This window comes from Aythya ferina, assembly GCF_964211825.1.
Source record: "Aythya ferina genome assembly, chromosome: 19".
NCBI classification, from domain to species: domain Eukaryota; kingdom Metazoa; phylum Chordata; class Aves; order Anseriformes; family Anatidae; genus Aythya; species Aythya ferina.
This window is the reverse complement of record NC_140309.1, coordinates 1365774-1385749: the sequence shown is the minus strand read 5'-3', so window position 1 is coordinate 1385749 and position 19976 is coordinate 1365774. Positions and strand designations below refer to the sequence as shown.

Below are 19976 nucleotides of genomic sequence, written 5' to 3'. Positions count from 1 at the left end.
GTGAAGGGCAGAGGGAGCTTGGTGTTCAAATTTGGTTATGAATTGAAAGCTTCTAGAGCTCTGGCTAGTGCCGTCGCTGATGTATTTTTGTGCTGTAATAAGGCAAGTTTCTTGAAAGACCAGAGGCTGTTTCCCAGTCAGAGTTTGGCGAGTAATAGTCTTTTGCAGGCTGGAAGAGCTTGGCAACAGCCATGCAAAGCAGTGGGTATTGTACAGGAATACATCTCTAGTTCCTGGTATGGGTTGTAAGGTTTTTCAAGGCAGCCCTGCCAAACACTTGTCTTCAAGATTGATCTTCCTGTGTATAGTGCCGAGGCCCAGGGCTGTGGGCTGTTCCTGCAGTCAAGCCCTGTATCCAGCTATGAACTAACTTGCAGGCAGGGAGTGGGTTGGTGCTGCACAGAACAGGAGGAACTGCGACTAGTTAGTGTGCTCCCTGCTTAACGCTGGGGATAGAGAAGCACTCCTATAAGCCATCTGTTTCTCCTGCTCTATGCCTGATGCTTGTGTCTGAAATTGGAGGGTGAAGTATCCAGATGCCAAAGCTGAGCTAATCTATGTACCTAACTGTGAGTGGCTTGGGCAGTGTAAGAAAAGAGCAAAAACTCATGGGCTGAAATAAAGACAGTTTTATAAAGAAAACAAACAAACAAACAAAACAAAACAATAAACAGTAATCAACAACAAAAAGTCACCAAATGATCCACAATTCCATTGCTCGCCATCTGCTGATGCCCAGCCATTCCCCAAGCAGTCCCCTAGCTTTATTGTTCAGCATGATGCCATAAGTTATGAAATACCCTTTTGACTGTCCTGGTTGTGACCTATCCCAGCTTCTTGTGCACCCTGTCTCCTTGCTGGCAGGGTAGTATGAGAAGCAGGCAAAACCTTGACTTGATGTAAGTACTGCTCAGCAACAGCTAAAACATTGATGTGTTATCAACATTCTCATTCTAAGTCCAGAATACAGTGCTATACCAGCTACTAAGAAGAAAATTAACTCTATCCTAGCTGAAACCAGGACACTGGTCTCCAGGTCACCATCTCCGTACTGGTTGGGCCTGAGTGCTCTGCTGCTCTGGGATAGATTTTGGATCAGGCACATACTGGCTGGAGGTAGTCCAGATTCACAGACCTACTGTCACCTCCCAGCACACGAAGTTTCTACACCTTCATTGTCTTGTGTTAATACTGTCATCATGTTTAATATTTCTCCTCTTTTCCAAGTTGTTTCCTTAATGGAAAGCTGCCAGGGGTGATTGGTTTTCCATTTGCCAAGTGAGCACAGTCCTTGTGGGGTACCTTTGCTATGAGTGCCAGAGGAAATCCATCAGTATCTAACTGTGACAGCACTGGTGTAATGGCAAGGGATTGTGTGAGTTGCCAACATCAGAAGCTTAAGGTGGAAAAGGGGAGGAAGCAGGAGAAAAGGAGAGTTTAGCTGTTGCTACACTAAGTTGAATGAAAGCTCCAGGTAAACTGAGATAAGTCTGGATTAAGCCTGCCACCACCTGAGACCTTTCAAGGTCAGGGCATTGCCCGGAAAGGAGCAGGCTGTGTGAGCAGGGTCCTGAACAGCACCAAGGTGGCAGCCCCAATGCTCACCTGCCCTGGAGTTGCTGGGCAGACCTCTGTACCCTAGCCCTGCTGCTGCTGGGCCCCAGTGAAAGGTCCTGTGGAAGGGCTGCATGGTTGGCAGCACCTGCAGCTGTAGGGACAGGTGAGGCAGCTTCCCATCAGCAACTTCCCCTGTGGCAACTCCTCTGTTAATGGAGTTCCCTATTAACAGCCCGGCTGCCAGCTCAGCACCTGCTGTGCAGGGAGGCCCAGCTGGGGCACTTCGTTGTGGTTATGCCACTTGCTGGCCAGCTCCATCCTGCTTTTTTATCTTCCAGCAGAGCAGGGTTGTGTCTCAAAAGGTCTCTGGGAGGCTGACAGGGGTAGCCCTTCTCTGCCTGGTCTCCTCTCCCTCCCAGGCTGGGTCTGCTGCTCACCTACCTGTCTGGGGAGGGCAGAGAGGTCACAGCCAGCAGGGCTTGCGCTCCAGACCACCTTTCCCCAGTTTGACGCAGGAATGAATGTGGGGGCACATTCCACACACAGTAGCAGCTCTTCCTCTTCCCTGGGGCAAGTGGAGGCAAATCTCCTCTTTGCCTCCCCACCCCAACAGGTCTTGTGGTGGTGGGCGGTGGCCCCGTGGGGCATGGGTACTGCTGAAAGTGTCACTGCACAGTAAGGAGAGTCACAGGAGGATCGTCCTCCCCAGCAGGACCCTTGCTGCTTCTGCCAGCTCCTACCTGTTACCGATGCTCCCATCCTGTGGCTCTGTGCAGGAATTTGTCCTCCCAGGTCTGCCTGTGTAAGGGACCGGAGCTGCCAGAATGACAAGGTGCTGTCCATGTACTCTGGGAGCCAAGAGGCAGGCAGCCAATGGTGCTGTGCTCTCCAGAGGCATGCACTGCACTAACCCTGTGTGTGTTTCCCATCAGGACCACTGCCCTGACCTCAAGCTGGATAGACCCAGCTCCAGGTTTGGGGCTTGGAAGAATCTCCTCAGTGCAGGAGATTCATCTTGTGCCAGAGTCTGCCAGGCGGCCTTGGATGAAGAAAGGTAATGGACTACTGGGGTGCCAGGGCCTAGCCATGTCATCCCACCGAGTGGGGCCAGCACCCAGGGGTGCTGCAGGACTCCTACAGACAGAAAGCCATCCAGGGCTGCTGCAACTCAGCAAAGGCTCCTGAATCACTGTGGTTTTGGACTGTTACCTTCAGAAAGATAGAGACACTACCTCCCTGGACTTGGGAGAGGTAGCTGCTCACTTTGAGGATTCACTCATGGGACCGGATTTGGCACTCACTGTAAGGTGACTCAGTAGCTGCTTGGGCTAGGGCAGGTTGTTCTGGAGCTGCTGATAAACCCATGCAGCACTGTCTGGGAATGCCCAATCTGGGGAGCCATGCAAGGCAGGGACTGGGTAGAAAGACCGACCATTTGTGCCTGGCTGTTTTTTGGATGGCTTGGCTCCTCAATGGTCACATGCTCTAGCGCCCATCCCAGGGCTGATTCTGGTCCCATCTTGCAGGGAACTGACACAGCTTGTAAGTGTTACTGACATTCAACCCACACAGGTGTCTGGATCTGGGTTCTGGCATGCTCTATCCTCGTACCATTTCCTTGGGGTGTTTTCGTCTTGCAAGTGCCTTTCCTCAAAAGCTGTGAAGGCCTTCCTCTCCCAAATGAGCATCCAGATCCCTAAGGAGAAGCCTTGTGCTTGCCCAGCAGAACCCCCTCTTGTGTGCACGTTCACAGCTCGCATAGCTCAACATGCACATCACTTGGGCCCATGTCCCTATGCTTTTCCCACAGCTCCCAGTCATCTCAGGCAGCCTCCCATGCAGCCCCTGAGGGAGCCTGGATGGCTGTCTGGGGGGCTCCAGGACACTGTGCATCCCAGCCCCTGCCAGACACAGCCTTGAGGTGGTCCTACGTGGAGTTTGCTCCAGGAGAGGACTTGGCCAGTGGCCACAGAGAGGAGGATGAAGCAAAGACCAAAATGACCCTCTAAAAGATGCTGGTTTGGGCCAACAGGGTCCTCCAGGACAGGTTGTGCACATCCTCCCTGCGTGTGCCGTGGGCGGTACTGCAAGAGAGCACTAGGCACTCAGCACCATGCCCAAGGCACCTGCCGGGCCCTTTCCCTTCTCTGGGAGCTGGGTATGGTAACATTGCGCTTCAGTGGCTTCAGGTCCTTCCATGCCTGCACAAGGTGCAAATAATGGTCTGTGGGGTGAAAGCAACAGTGCAAACACTGTAGTGAGGGATAATGAGGCCACAGCCAGGACCCTTGGCCAATGTGTCCTGCACAGAGGCTCTGGCCAGAGCCCGGGCACTGGCCTCAGGGCACTGGGTTGGAGGAATAGCAACTTCTTGAGATCTGTAGCATGAACCTTCCTTACAGTAAAGCTGAGAGTTAAACTGGCCTCCTATGTGCTCCTACTCAGTCCCCTTATTTCCCTGGTCACATCAGTGTTGTGGGGCAAGCCAGAGCCTGACCAGCAGTCAGCCATGTCCTGGCACCATTTGTTGAAGGGATGAGCACAAACTGAGCACGGTGGGACCCTGGAAAGGAGGTGTTCTGCAAAACAACAAATATTCCAGCCACCACAATCTTCTGGCCTGCCAATAAAGTGACAGCATTCATCTCGGTGGCTGGTTTCTGATTTATCTTAGTCTTAAACCTGTTTGAACTGGTTAAATTGAATGACTGGCCTCAGTGCCACAGGTGAGGGCAGGGGTTTGGATGATGGGGTGAGGTACCATGGGTGAGGTACCCCATGGGTGAGGTACCCCAGTACTGCCCATCTCCTCCCTGGGTGCAGGAGCACTCATGGGACTCTGTAAGCTGCATGGCAAAGGGGGTGATAAGCACTACCAGCCTACAGTCCATATTTTGGGGTGCTTTGAAGCCAGAGCCCTGTGCTTCTTTGGAAGATTTCTAAGCTGTCTGCACAACAGGGCCTCCTAGCTGGAGGGTAGATAGACAGCTGGAGAAAACAAACAAAAAACCCTGCAACCAGACACGGATTGAAAGCATAAGAGCCTGAAAGCAAATCAAAGGCTAGAAACAGCATCAACACACTAGCACAAGAGACATCCCAGTACACGGAGCAAGTAGGCTGCCTGAGGACTATCCTGCTTCCTCCCAGCTTTGTCTCACCATCCATTGCATGAGTTTAAAGACTCCCAGAGGAGTCCCTGGGGAGCCAGGACTAGTACAAGAGGGTGGATAGGGAATGTGTACTAAAAAAACTGCAGGGCTGGGGAGAGACCTGCACTTCCTGCACCCTCCTTGTGCCCTCACTATCCTCACAATGTTGATGGACTGGACCAAGCACAAGGGCGCTGCCTACGGTCACCTCCAAACCTGGCAAGTGTCGCCCCCCAGGGCACCTCCTCCCCACCCCTCCTGTATATCTGTTCACAGACAGGCCAACAAGAGAACACAGAGCATGGAAAAAAGTCTTTATTTAGAAAGCATGTGGCACCCAGAGCTCCTGAGCCCTCTTCCCTGCCTCCTCCAACCCACCTGGGTTCTACTGACCCCCACCCCCATCTCCCATCACTGTTCCTCTTGCTGTGGACACAGAAATATCTTCCCTCCCAACAGCTCACTAAGTGCAGCATCTACTGCCTAGCCACACTTGCTACCCCACCGCATCCTCAGCCAAGCAGGTCCTTCTCCACAAGTACCCACCCCCTGTACGTGCTCAACAGCCACCACAGCCCCTCAGGGCCTTGTGGACACCCCTGCGTGCTCCCTGGCCAAGACCATGCAGCCCACAGGGCACAGCCCTGTCCCTGTTCTGTTATCGGTGTGGTGGCTCCTGCTTCTGGTGGCGTGGCAGCTGCTGCACGCAGAAAGGACGGGGGCTGAGCAGGGGGACATGTTGGACAAGGCGCAGGGGCAAGTCCATAGGGGTGTCAGGGCAGGGGACTGCTGGCTGCTTTCCCAGGGCTGGGAGATGGCATTTCAGAGGTATAGCTGGCATGGCAAAGGGCGCAACAGCCTCTGAGGAGATAAGACAGGCAGGCACAAAATGGTAGCAGAGATGGAGGTCTTTGGGGGTTGCTCTGCTTGACAGAGGGGCAAGGCGGACTGGCGATGGGCTGACTTGGACACCTGGGCACCCCACAGGGCCTGCAGGGTCCCTGTCTGCCCTGCCTTTCTGCAGCAGTTCCTGCAGTTTCTCCAGCTGCACCCGGCAGATGTGAGAGCGTGTGCGACTCTGGCAAAAGGATTCCAGAAAGGCATCAAGGGGCAGGTCTTGGGCCAGGAACTGCTCCATCTGTGCCTGCAGGACAGGCAGTGGGCAGTGTCAAGCAATGAGAGCTGTGGGACCATGGAGGGAGCCCAGGTGGCTGAGCCCCTGGACTGTTCTCCAGGGTCCTGCACACAGAAGGGCACAGGCCCCAGGTGAGGAAGGGGCAGTAGCACAGGGGCCTTATCTGACTTACCTCTGACTCTGCCTCGGAGGCATCCAGCTTGGCTTGGAGCTGGCCAAGGGCACTCTGTGGGCTCCACTTCTCCAGGTACGTCTCTGTGCCGGGAAAGGATAGAGCTGCCAAAAAACCTCCCCACAGATGTCCCCACTGCTGGGATTGTGGTCTTTCCCACTCCCAAGCATGAGGGGAGCTCTCCCCTCCTCAACAAAAAGCCCCCAAACACATCCCTGGAGCCATCTTCACAGCAGAGCTTGTATCTCACCATGGCAGCTGAGCACCAGTTACACCTTACACCACTCCTGATCATGAATGGGCCATATCCCCATGCACGTCTGAGGGTGCTGAGCCCACCCTGGCCTTCCTGTTAATGCAGCATTCTCTGGACATGCCAGCCAGCCCTGCACATCTCTGTCTTACCCCCCACTCACCTAGGCGCTGCTGCTTGTCCCAGCACGCTTCTTGTATCTCCCGTAGCTCCTGGTACTTGATGGCTAAGGAAGCCTTCCCGTCCTCCAGCTGTGGGCGCAGGGACAGGTTCTCCCTGGCCAGGGTACTGTTTGATGCCAAACACATCTCCCGCTCCAGCTGCAGACTCTGAAACTATGGGGATGCAGGGTTCACACCAGGAGGCAAAGCTGAAGCCACTCTGAGCCACAAAACCTCCCCCGTCCCCACCATCTCCTCTGCCTCAAAAGGGTCATGTCCTAGGAAAAACTCATCCACAGCACAGGATAGGTTACCTTGAAGGTTAGCAGTGCTCACAGCTGGCCTACCCAGCCTCCCTTCTGCAGCGAGTCACAGCTCCTGAAAGGCCTCATTAGCTAATGAGGACGTCAGGAGAGAGGCACCCCCTTTTGCTGCACACACATCTTCCACCCATGGAAAGTGGAGAGCAGGCCAAGTGGAAGTATGCTGAAAACAGGCTTACATTAACTTTAAAATGGACAGCTGGGAGAGGGGTCCAGGCGGGGAGCTGCTACCCCCGGGCTGCGGCACATCCCTCGGCCGTTTCCTCCCTTGCTGCCGTTCTCCTGCAATCGCGGCTTTGCTTCAACAGCGAGAGCAGCAGGGGCAGAGGCTCTGACCACGCTCAGGTTTTCGATGGGTGCGATGGCTGCTGCCCCACCCCTCCCGGCGGCAGCAGCAGCACCGGAGCAGCCGCGAAAACGAACAAAGCTTCCCCCGCGACCGAGGCGGCGCGGCTGGGACGCCAGGCCGGCCAGTGCCCGGCCAAAGAGGGCCGGGGTCCTGACCGCCCAGCCCCGCTCCTCGAACGGAGCTGCCGGCGGCCCCGAGCCCCGCCGAGCCCCTACCTTCCTGCTGAGGCGGGCGGCGCGCTGCAGCCGGGGCTCGTCCTGCAGCAACGCCCGCAGCTGTACCGTGCTCAGCGCCGCGAAGCAGCGCGGGGCCTCGGGGGGCGCCAGGGGCCGGGCCATGGGCCGGACACCCCGCCGCCCGCCGCCGACCGCGTCACCGGGAGCCGCGCGGCCGGAGCTCCGCCCCGCCCCGCCTGCCCTAACGGGGCCGCCGGGATCGAGGCGCTTCCGCCACGCACTGTCCTGGGTTGCGGGCATGCTGCGCCTGCTGTGTGCTTCCTGCGCTGCACTGCACTGCGCCTCGCTGTGTGTATGCTGCACCTGCTCTGTGCATCCTGCACCCCGCTGTGTGCTTCCTGTACCCATTACGTGCATCCTGCACTGAACCCTCTGTGTGCATCCTGTGTTGCATTGCACCTCGCTGTGTGCGTGCTGCACCTGCTGTCTGCATCCCGCACTGCATCTGCTCTGTGCATGCTTGTTTTGTTTATGTGGCAAGAATTTTGTTGCGAGGAGGGGAGGGGTACAGGGGAGATGGGGCGGAAAGGGGACTGCTGCAGGGATGGCCTCTGTGAGAAAAGTCCAGAAGCTGCTCCATGTTAGATAAGGGCATTTTCAGCCATCTCCAAAAGGAACCCGCCACTGCCTAGAGCCATGCCAATAAGCAAGTTTGTCTGTACCTCTTAGAGCACATTTAAGCAATGGAAAAAAAATGCTACACAACAGCAGCTGGGAGAGAGAGGAGTGAGAAACACCCTGCAGCCACCAAGGTGAGTGCAGCAGGAGGTGCTCCAGGCATGCAGCACAAGTTCCCTTGCAGCCTGTGGAGAGGCCCCTGGTGTCCCCCTGCAGCCCATGGGTCTCACACGCTGCAGCTTGTGTGATTTGCGGAAGAACTCTATAACTCAAAGCAAATAAGTTATAAGTAGGTACGTGGTTTATTTCGGTGCTAGGAACAGGCAGGATAGCTCCCAAACGCATGCACACCCTAACACGGCAACTTGCTTTGGTTATATGCAGTAAAAAGTTACATATGCATGAAGTTTCCCTATATATATGCATATTCATAACCCATCCCAATATTAAAATTAGCTCCAATAAGTCATTTCCATAAACTCTTCTGATCTGCACCTGCGCAGTGCCTTCTGGTGGTGGTCGTTGGGGGGTTGTGGAGATGAAGTCCGATAACTCCTCTTCATGACCACTAGTTGACCCCTTGCCTTTGTACAGACTCAGCTGCTCCTTGGCTCTTGTCCAAACCACAAGGTCGGTCTCAGCTAGTTTTTGAGACAGGTTCCTCTTTTTTGTCAGGAAACATCTTCTGTGAGGGGTCCCAAGACTCCTTGTTTTGGTCAATTTGCACAGTAGTAAGCAAAGACACTCAGCAATATATATTTTAAAGCAATTAAGTAAGGCCCCATTCTTTCATTCCTGGCTTTAATAATTACAATTGTTTTATTTAGAAATCATTAATATGATTAAGCAAGCCCCCATTCTTCTATCCCTGGCTTTGACTCGTGGAAAACAGACTCCACAATCAGTAAGATTGTAAAGTAGGTACGTTTATTCAGCGCTGGGCAGCACGGGGGGTAGTACCGCCAAAGTCGTGCGCCCCTGACGCAGCAACTTGCCTTGGTTATATGCAGTAAAGAGTTACATATGCATGAAGTTTCACAATACACCTGTACGTATTCATAACCTGTCCTCACTTCGTATTAAAATCAGTTCCAATGAGTCATTTACATAAACTCCTCCCATCTGCGCCTGTGCAGTGTATTCTGGTGGTGGTCATCGGGAGTCGTGGGGATGAAGATTGATGACTTACTCGTCACCGCTAGTTGACCTCTTGTCTTTGCGCATACTCAGTTGCTCCTTGGATCTTGCCCATTCCACAGGACCAGTTTCTACCACTTTCATCAGAGAAGCTCACCCTCTTATTAGGAGACTGACCTTGGTAAGGTCAGTCTCTTTGTCTCTGCCTCTCCTGCTCAGTCCCTCTCTGCCCCTGCTCCATGCAGGGTCCCTCCCACAGGATGCCGTCCTTCCTGAACTGAGCCTGCGGGGGCTGCCCACAGGCAGCAGCTCTTCAAGTACTGCTCCCACATGGCTCCATACCACGGGGCCCATCTGTCAGGAGCAAACTGCTCCAACATGGGTCCCCCACGGGCAGCAGCTCACCCCAGGCCCCTGCTCCTGTGTGGGCTCCTCTCCACGGGCTGCAGCTCCAGCCTGAGGCCTGCTCCTGCTGGGGGTCTCCATGGGCCACAGCCTCCTCTAGGCTACATCCACCTGCTCCACTGGGAGGCTCCTCCATGGGCTGCAGCGTGGAGATCTGCTCCATGTGGGACCCATGGGCTGCAGGGGGACAGCCTGCTCCACCGGGGACCTCTCCACAGGCCACAGGGGAACCTCTGCTCTGGTACCTGGAGCACCTTCTGCCCTCCATCTACACTGACCTTGGGGTCTGTAGGTTTGTTTCTCCCTATTTTCTTACTCTTTTGTCCCAGCTGTTGTTTCACAGAAGTTTTCCCCTTCAGAGTACTCCCCCAGAGTACTAGCATTGCTCATTAGATCAGCTTTGTTCAGTGGCAGGTCCTTTTGGAGACATCTAGAACCTGCTCCTCTCTAACATGGAGCAGCTAATGGGCTCTTCTCTCAGAATTCACCCTTGCATCTCCCCTGCTACCACAGCCTTGCCATGTAAGCCCAATACAAGGTGTCACCTCAAACCAACTCTGGCTACTGGAACTGTGCAAAGTAAAGCTGCCATTGAACTGCTGGGAGCTGGAGGTCACTACCATTGGGTAGCCAGGAGCCAAGCAGGACTTAGAAAGCATTTGGATTTGGAAAGCAAAGCTTAGAAGGAGCTGTGTAGAGCTAGTGCTGTTGTAGGAGAGATGACAACCTGTCTGCACACTGGGATGTGCTGTTTTGTGGGATGAGGATCATTTGCTCCTTAGACTGGCCGTGCAAACGCAAGTCCAGTTTTGGAGTTCCACTTGGAAACCTCAGAGGCCCAGGAGCAGCAGCAGTGTCATTTCTCAGTCTGCCTGGTGCCACCTGAAATCATTGAGCCTTCTGGCTCTGAAAGCCAAATCTGCTCTGAGGACAGTGTATGGCAGGGAGAACACCTTCCAGCCACCCATTCTCCTCATCTGCTGCTATGGGTGTTTCTCTACCAGCTGATGCCAAGTCCCATCATTGACCTGCCCTGTGCACTACCTCTCTGCACTGTGGTGCCCATTGCAAGGAGACACTATAATGAGGGAACCAAAGGCATAGCTTTTGCTCAGAGTGAATGTTCCCTTTCTGTCTTAGAGGATAACTGGTGTCAGGAAAGGCACTTTTAGGATCTCTAGTCCAACCCTTGCATGGTAGAATTGACCCCCAAAGCAGATCAGACTGCTCAGGGCTATGTCTGATTTAATTTGGATTGTTTCCAAAGCTGGATATTCTCCCATCTCTGGAAAGGGCCAAGTGACACTGCAGAGTCTCTAATGGGTCACTCTCCAAGGCCAAGTGGGGATTCCAGCCAAAGTAAGAGACTTTGGCATGGGCTGGATTCTGAGGTCCCACCAGTTCTCTGCACTCTGTCTTCATGGGTCATTGCTTGGTGCTGGAGGCTCTCAGGAGAGCAAGCAAGAGAGAGCAAGCACTGCTGGTGCTGTGCTGCCTCAAAACAAAGCCAGAACCCTTTGTGAAGGTGAAAGTGCTTCTTGAACAGTATGTCCTGGCAGCACCATAGTGTCATGGGATGAAGGAGCTTCAGGGACCTTGTCCTGCAGCCTCACAGCATCAGCTCAGTCTGCACCTTTCCTGACAAAGGTTCATCTAAATTGATCTTTGGAATTTTGATATGATGAGCAACACTCTGCTCATTCCTGTAATAGGCTCTTTCCTCATTATAATCTGTCCTAATTCAACCAACTCCTAACATCTAACCTACCTTTCTTTTGCTTCCATTATGTTCAGTGCTTCTTGGTCACAGCAGAAAGATGTACGTACATCTTTGATATCATTTTTATGTAGGATCAAAGCATAACTTTGCAGACATGCAGGTGCCATGACCAACTCTTGACAGACACAGACTCCCAGCAGGATGATGTCATCACAGGGACATCACCACAGAATTTTACACTGGACTGTGAACATGGTGATGATGTGTAAAGAGTTCTTTCATGTGTTGCATCCCTTCTGAAACCTCCTGCACAGATTTACAGGTCCTATATCTCAGTGTAACTAGTTTTAAATTCTCTTACATCCATTTCTATGAGAAACACTCCAGACTTTTTCTCTCTATAAGCTCCATTGCTTCAGTCCTAGCACCTGAGATGGGATTTCTTTGGTCTGAGTGGGAGCACATCAGAGATATAGAACAGACATTCATTAATGGAGAATAAGCTCAAGGAAGCAAATTTATTTGGCTGCTTTACCAGACAACACAGAGAGACACAGAGTGTATGGAATTCATGGCACATAGCTGTTTTGCTTATTGTGAATTCTGGAGGCAACTAATAATCACTGACAAAAAGTCATTACAGGGTTCAGTGTCTTCCTCCAACAGGGAAGGTATATGCAGAATCCACGTTTCACTTTTTTTTTTTTTTTTTTTTTTTTTTTTTTTTCTTGATTATGAACATAATAAAAAGGAATCATTGGCAAGCACAAGGAAAGAGCTAAAGAAAGGGGAAGCCACTCAGAGACAGAAAAAAGAAAGTGGCATTTCAATAAAACCCTGATACTCTTAGGCTCTTCTCTCTGCTACAGAATGGCTTAAGCTGTGCAGAGCCTTTGAAAGCACCCAGTTCATACAGGAGCGGGAAGAAGCACTAACAATATGGAGCTGGTTTGATGAGGATAAGGGAGGATTTGCAGTCCCCTTTACACAGGCTACCCCATGTCATGCCACCCTTGAAATTCAGCCGTACAGAATAACATGCTGAGTACCACCACCCGCCCTCATAGCTATAGGCACAGTTCTTACTGTAAGTATCCTGATCCCGATCTTTTGTGGAAAACTTCATGTTGTCATGCATAGTGTTGGGATTGTCTGAAGTCATGGCATCTCCCGCTGTCCCTGTGTAGGAGCCCAGCCTCAGCCGGTAGCCATGGGATTCATCTTCCACACTGAAGAGGTTGTAGTCTGCAAATTTGATGTTGTTTTTGGTGTCCCAGATGACAAATCTGACCTGGTAGACCTTCTGCTTGGCAATCTGATGAATATACTCGGTGCCCAGCCAGTACTCGCTGCGCACATTCCCAAAGCCATATTTATAGGTGCTCCAGGACTCAGCCCAGGTGACAGCTGTGTCTTTCTGGTTCCTTTGGATGACTGTCCAGCCCCCATTTGTCACATTCATTTCACAGTACACCACGAGCTGGTGGAGTCCTTTTGGCTGGATTATGTAGACACCACTGCGGCTACCAGCAGGGATCTCGCTGCAGTCCTTGGGCCAGCCTGGGGCAGGAAACAGAGCTGGTTATTGCATTGCATTGCACACAATGAGACACTGAAATCACCTGGTAATTCTTTTGTACCTATATTTTATTGCACATACATTCCTGAGCTGTATTCCTGACATATTCAACAGGAGTAAATTAAAGTCTTGAAATAATCAAAAACATTGCCTTCAACCAGCACACAATACAACTTTGTCCATTTCAGTGTCTCTGCCACCACACCACTGCAGTGCTGTGGTGATTCACCTGTAGCATGTTGGTGATATATCACCACAGAGATAAATGCAAATCTGGGTTCTAAAGCCACTTGCACGGAAGGATTAGAGATTTATAGTCATTTTAGAAAACCCAGAGTGTGGTCCAGACATCCATATTGCTCATAACAAAATCAGCCTTTGTGATCTCAATAGGACAAATCCACTGGTTTTCTTCGGGCTTACCCAAGAGCTTTTTAGAGGTTTTCTGACTTATTTTATTTGATCAGTCTTTCTATTCTTTAGAGTGTCAGCCCCTTAAACAATGAAGTGATGTGTTCACCCACATACCAGTGGTTATTTCTACCCAGTGAAACCTTATCTTGTGGTCATATGGGCTGATGTTGACTTAGTGAGTTCTGTTATGAAGTCAGTCCTTTTCCCACACTGCCTTGTCTTCAAATGAATGGCAAAAATAGGCTAATAACCAAACACCATAACCTGAAGGCAAATAATGAAGCATGACTTTACAGTTTAGATCTTTAGATAGAAACTTCATGTTAAAATCCCTCATCATTAAATCCAGGACATGGCTGGTGTTAAGGTCCATCTGAGACTATGAGCTGTGACACTTCTGTAGCCTATCAGAAAATCAACATTTTTCCTGGCAGGAGCCTGTGTACATGTAGGATATGGACTGAGGTGGCTGAGCACTTTTCACGAGCCTCTAGGCTCTTAGTAATGGTGCAATCTTGTGAGCAGATGTACTTCTTGAGAATAGACTTACCATGAGCCACTGGTGGATGAGGGGCAATGTCTCTGACCTGCCGAACATGTTTGTCATCCTTATCTGAATTGAAAAGAACAGAGGAGACAGGACTGAGTGTTGAGAGTACATATCAAATGCCTACTGGGAGAACATAATCTTCTCCAGATGATATTCCAATTTTTTGGCTGTTGTTGCTCCTCACTCCAGAGTAGCATACCTTTACCACTTCAGGTATCAGCCAGATGGTAGTTCAGGGCAATTTACCTCTACAAATACCTGAGGGGACAATGTAGAGAGGATGGGGCCAAACTATTCTCAGTGGTGGCCAGTGATAGGACAAAGGGTAATGGGTATAAATTGAACTACAGGAGGTTTCATTGCCATATGAGAAAGAACTTTACAGCTTGGGTGACAGAGCACTGGAACAGGCTGCCCAGAGAGGCTGTGGAGTCTTCTACTTTGGAGATATTCAAAACCCACCTGGATGCCATCCTATGTAACATGCTCTATGTGACCCTGCTCAAGCAGGGGGGTTGGACTAGATGATCTCTGGAGGTCCCTTCCAATCTCAATCATTCTCTGTGATTCTGTAATTTACATGATGTTAGTATGGGGCAGATGCTTCCTTGATGAGAATGGTTAGAGCACACTTTGTGTGGGAAGAACCTTAAATAATGGTAGCAACAGTAGGAAGACAGTTGCTAATTTACAGTAGAAGTTAGAAAGGGATTCAGGAAGAAGAGGGATTAGAGGGGAAAGAAATGTGAGAGATGACACAGCAAAACCAGTTCTGGTATCAGGAACTTTAAGAGGAGCTCTGCTCAGCTGGCTCAGAAAGGAATTTGAAGGGTGTTGCTGGATGGTTCACATTGAAATAATGCAACTTGTTCACAAAGACACCTTGTGTGTATACAATGATGGTTAAAAAACAGACTCATGGATCACAGGCCTGTGAGCCATGCCCATCACAAACAAACAAACAAACAAATTAATCCCATCCCCTCTCCGAAACAGACATCTAACCCTACAGCTGCTGTTCTCTGCCATCCTCAAATATCTGCTTCCTGCTTTCTCTCTCAACTAGTTCTTTCATGTCCTCTCCCTCTTACGAAATGTTTAACTTAATCCTCTTTCACAGTGTATAAGCCCATTCCTTCTCTTGCTATACAAGAGTACACTTCTTCCTGCAGCTAGACTGTATATTGCTAACACATCCTCCTCCATAGTCATCTGATTTTGGAGCTGGACAATTCAATTCTTCAGTTTTCCCTGGCACAGTCTATCTGGCATATTTCTTACCCCCTTTCTGCAACTCTCACTAAATATCTCTTGAAACTCACCAGTAAATGTGGTGGTTGGCCTGAGCCCGTGTAGAGTGGAAAACACTCTTGCAACTTCTGTGCACTTTCTAAGCAGGGTATTTACTTTTACTACAGCGATATGAAGCTATTCACTAACATTTGTTTGTAAGTCAAAGTCTGCCCCTCTTCTCTTCTGCTTTCACTTCCTGTCCATTTGGATTCATACCTCCACAAGTTGAAATGGTCTTATCTGGCATGTCTCCCTGCTCACCTAGCTTACATTCATGCTGCTTATGTTTTTAGAGAACCATACCAGTGGTCTGAGTGAGAGATGAGGGTGAAGCTCAGAGCACACTTCTTTTTATGTATTCAGACTTGCACTTCTCAGGGAAGCTTGCCAAGCGCTCAGTCATAGATGCTCTCCGTGTTGGCGTTTTCTTGACAGATGACCTTTGCAGTGAAGGCTGATGTGAAACCAGTGTTGAACACTTGGACCTTGTCCCTTTCTGCCAAAAACTCATATTCCATTGTAAGTGAACCATCTCTTTCTGCTCACACAGCCACCCATTTTTTCAAGGAGGCTTCCTCATAGCTCCAATGCTCCCTGGTAGTTAATAAATTACTCCATGCTGTCATCTGACTGGCCTATGTCAGTGACACTACTTACTACAGATTCTGACTGTTACTACAGACTCTGTTGTAACTTCACTCATTTCCTCTGCATTCAGTTTTCTCTTGAATTCCCTCTCTCTGCTAACCTTGTGATTTCCAGAGGTGGCTAATGTTCTTGCTGTCATCAAAACAGTGTGATCGTTTGGTTTAACACTGTAACACTACTTCAACACCTGTAACACTACTTCTCCAAGGAAGCACCCATTGTCCAGAGCACCCTTGCCTTGGTCTTCCTGCCAGTGAGATTGGACCTGTTCCTTTTCCTGTGATCTTGGGAACTCTGGGTTTTAGACTATTGCACTCACATATGGGCAGAAGAACTTAATGTCACACAGAAGATGAGGCAGGCTACAATCAGAGGATGACTCTGAGATTATTCTTGTTCCAGTAAAGTAGCCTAAATTGGTAGCAAATTGGTATTGTCTGTACATAGAGTAATATTTAGTCCTTCCTCCATGGCACAAGGGTGGGGTCAGGTTGGGGTGGAGAGCTATCTAGGATCTTACTGAACATGACTTTGTCTGCCTCTCCCTGTTACAGTGGTATACTTACCAAGCTGGAAGGACTCTGGGTGAAGATTCATAATTTCATCCAGTGTGCCATTGCAAAGATGTAAGTTTTTTATGTCAAAGGCAAGAAGTGCTGCCGGAGCCAGCAGGGAGGTACAAATCAGGAGACAAAGGTACCGGGTAGCTAATATGGGAAGAAATTGAAAAAAATAAAAGAAGAAGAAGAAAGGGCACATAACTCTTCCATGAGTCCCGCTTGACTCTTGCAGGGTAAAATACAAAAATAAATTTCTTTATTTGTAGAGCTCCCTCTTGGAGCTCAAAGTCCCAATTCACTACCTTAGATGAACTACCAAATACTCATTGACAGGAGTCATCAGCAGTGGCAGCTTATGTTGGTGATTTCTGAGACAGATAAGGTGTGAAAACCTTGTCCAAACCCAAAGTAACTGTAATCAGAAATTCCTGTGAAAACCAAGTCTTGGGGCTAGAGATAACAAGTAGGGTGAGGATGGAAGGAGGTATCCTCTTTCCTCCCAGCTCCCATTCATATGTATTCTCTGGTGTGAACTGGGAGTACACTTGCTCCCAGCCCAGGGTGGTGGGTAGTAAGAACCCAGATGTGTAGGAGGAAGCAGAAGAAACATTCAAGAGCCACTGCCTAGCTGTTGCAAATTATCTCTTCTATATATGGCTACTTCAAAAAGTCCACATGTAGCCATCTGACCCAGACTGTTCTTGTTTGGAGAAGCTAGGAAAACCAGCACACTTTTTGTAATATTAAATCTATATAAAATGACAGAAAATTTATCATGGTACCTGAACAGCGGGGCATTACAGAGATACCTACTCATAGGGAAAACAAATCCATGATATAATAGATACAACTCATCCTGTCAGGTTACTAGTATGATCCCTCTACTGTTTGAACAGGAGCAGAGCCTATCCCAGCACTGCCATGGGATACCTAGGTTTGGCAGGTTCTTAGAGATGACTGAGAAGGAAAGCGTTCAAACTGGCATTGTCAGACTGGAACTAGTATGTGTGCTCATTGCCATCCTAGACATAAACACCCCTTTCTGGGAATACTGAGAGTTGTCCAAATGATTTGTGCTGGATACAGTTCTACACCAGAGCTCTTTTAATCACTCTCCAGTCCAACTGATTTGTTTCTCAATTGCTATCTGACATTGAGTGTCTTGATGCACTTGTGTTTAGGGACCTGTTTAAAGATATCATGTCTTCAGGCCACTAGAGAAGCAATGTTCCTTCCACTACTGGCCCATTCCTCCATAAATAGTCTTGAAAGGTCTGACTAGGATGGAGATGCAAAGGAGAAGAACAGCCGCTCCTGGGTGTTCTTCTGGGGACAGCAGTGTGTTTTCAAATCATCTAAACTCTAGATCTTGATACCTGTTCAATATTATATAATAAGAATATCTAAAAAAAATTAATAATTATAAAATCTATTTTCTGTGCTAGAGTATTTAATATTTTCTCTGCAGAACTGAAAATTACAAAGAATGTTTGGTAAACTTGCATCTTGTAAAATGGGCTATCTGGCACTGCAAGGCTACACTGATACAGCGTGTACATAGCAGAAAATGCAGTCTTCTGCTCCAGCTCTCACCCCAGGGCACAGTGAGTCTGGGCAGACTAATGGACTTAGTGTTGCAATAGCCAGGGTGTGGGCAGAAGTGAGCCCTGCAGCAGACAAAGTGCTCTGGGATCCACAGCACATTCAGCAGCACAGTGCCATTCCCTCCCAGCCCAGCCCACACTCACCCATGCTGTCTCTGAGGGGACCCTGCAGAGTGGGAAGCCAGGCAGGTTTGGCTTGGCTGGAGAGGTGTCCAGCCTGAAAGTTATAGGACTCGGCAGGTAAGGGGGTGGAGGCACGAGACCCAAACCGCAGCACTTATGCTCTGGCTGGCAACAGCATCAGTGGTTTATGGCTTATTTGCTCTTCATCATTAAGTAATATGTCCTCAAACAAAGAAGGCTGTGTTTTAGAAAGATGAAGATATTTCTTCAGAGGCAAAGCAAATAATTAAGAGCTCATGAGACAGTGCATTGAACAACCTCAATTTACAATGTCTGCCTCTTCCCACCCCCCTCCACTCCCACTTCCCTGCTTGAAGGGTTTCCCCAGGGAACAGTATCCTCTGAGCACCCTGAACATTTCAACTTGAAAGTAAATACCCAGATGACATTCCCTTCCTGGATGGAAATCAAATGTCAATGGGTAAATCGCTCTTTCCAGAGGAGGCATTGAGCTAAACAGCCATTGGGGACCCATTTACATCCTGTACTATTTTCAGGAAAGAGGTACTCAAGTGTTCCTGGCAAATTTTGCATTTTTTATCTGAGCACTGAACTTCAGAAAGGACTACTCCATGTGTCTCCTGACATGCCTGCCACAACCACCCTGCCTCTTTTGCAACATGTGCTGTGCTTGTCCCTGGTACCACTGCCCCAGAAGCAGTCACAAGGGAGTTTTAGGAAGTGTGACATGGCACTGATGTAAATGGTCTTAGTTCAAGCCTCTTTCTGCAAATTACAGCATGTAATTCTTAAAGGAAATTCCAGTCCATCTTTTTTTTTTTTTTTTTTTTTTTTTTTTTTTTTTTTTTTTTTTTTTTTTTTTCCTAGGGATCAATACCTTAGAGAAAAGAGCAGGCAAAAGGAAGACCTTAATGCTGTCTACAACTACTTCGTGAGATACAGAGAACATGGAACCAGATTGTTCTTATTGTGCATAGTGATGGGATGAGAAGCAATAGATCTAACTTGGAATATTGGAATATTCCAGTTAGAAATAGGGACTATTTTTAGCATGAAGTTGGTCAAACACTGGAACAGGTACCCAGGGAGGCTGTCGGATTTCCATCCTTATAGGTTTTCAGTACTTGACTGGACAAGGATGTGAACTTTATAGATCTGCTTTGAGAAAGGTGGTTGGACAAGATGACTTCCAGAAGTCCCTTCCAACCTAAATTAATGTATGACCCTGTGATTCTGTGAATCTGCTATGAGATGCACGGGGACAGGATGAGAGGTGATGGACACAAGAGAAGGAAGGGAAATTAAAATTCGATTAAAAAAAAAAAAAAAAGTATTACGCTGAGGCTGTTCAAACACTGGGAAAAGCAAACAAACAAACAAACAAACCCACTTGACATGACCCCAAGTAACCCATGCTAAATTTTCCTTGCTTTGTCCTAGAGGTCAGACCAGCAACACTCAAAGTTTGTCCCACTCTTTGTTACCTCGTGTTTCTCTAGCTCCCTGAAGAGCACTCCTTCCTCAGCCCCTATGCCCCTGTATTTCTTAACAACTACAGCCATGGTGCCAGGTGTTGTGCAAGAGGTGGATGCAGCAGAACATGCATTGTACTCCCAGGAAAAGGCACTTTATCAGTGTGAAGAGCAATAGCAAAGGCTAGGGAACACAGTGGAGCCTGTGGAGCATGAGAGACTTGTACAGCCAGGTGTGATTTACACTTTTAGGATTAACTGCTACTGGCATGGCCTTGAGCACATTGGTGTGCCCTAATGGCTCAGCACCCCCTGGCACCAACTCCACTTGGGACCTTCAGTTAGTTCAATCCATGCATCCATGAAGTTCCAGCTCAGCCCTAGGCCTTTAGTCTTGACCTGAAATACTTGTATGGGTAACTGGGCTCCAGTCCTGTCTATGGCCTTGCTTTCTGAATGGATCTTAGACCTATACCGTAGGTAGTTTGTCTCCT

The 19976-nt window shown here is 49.3% G+C and overlaps 2 protein-coding genes across 2 annotated transcripts; both read right to left on the bottom strand.

The window, feature by feature from the left end:
* Positions 1-5006: 5006 nt before the first annotated feature.
* Positions 5007-7593, bottom strand: VPS37D (VPS37D subunit of ESCRT-I). The gene is made up of 4 exons (XM_084492713.1): positions 7318-7593; positions 6433-6604; positions 6017-6099; positions 5007-5853 (listed from the first exon to the last, which is right to left on the bottom strand). Exons 1-4 carry the CDS (start codon positions 7576-7578, stop codon positions 5368-5370), a joined length of 1002 nt encoding a protein of 333 aa, XP_084348839.1. The 5' UTR covers positions 7579-7593; the 3' UTR covers positions 5007-5367.
* A 4113-nt stretch (positions 7594-11706) lies between these two features.
* Positions 11707-18287, bottom strand: LOC311421136 (fibrinogen-like protein 1-like protein). Its single transcript, XM_084492708.1, has 4 exons — positions 18011-18287; positions 16269-16409; positions 13762-13824; positions 11707-12778 (listed from the first exon to the last, which is right to left on the bottom strand). The coding sequence occupies exons 1-4, from the start codon at positions 18012-18014 to the stop codon at positions 12150-12152; spliced, it is 837 nt and encodes a 278-aa protein (XP_084348834.1). The 5' UTR covers positions 18015-18287; the 3' UTR covers positions 11707-12149.
* Positions 18288-19976: the final 1689 nt, after the last annotated feature.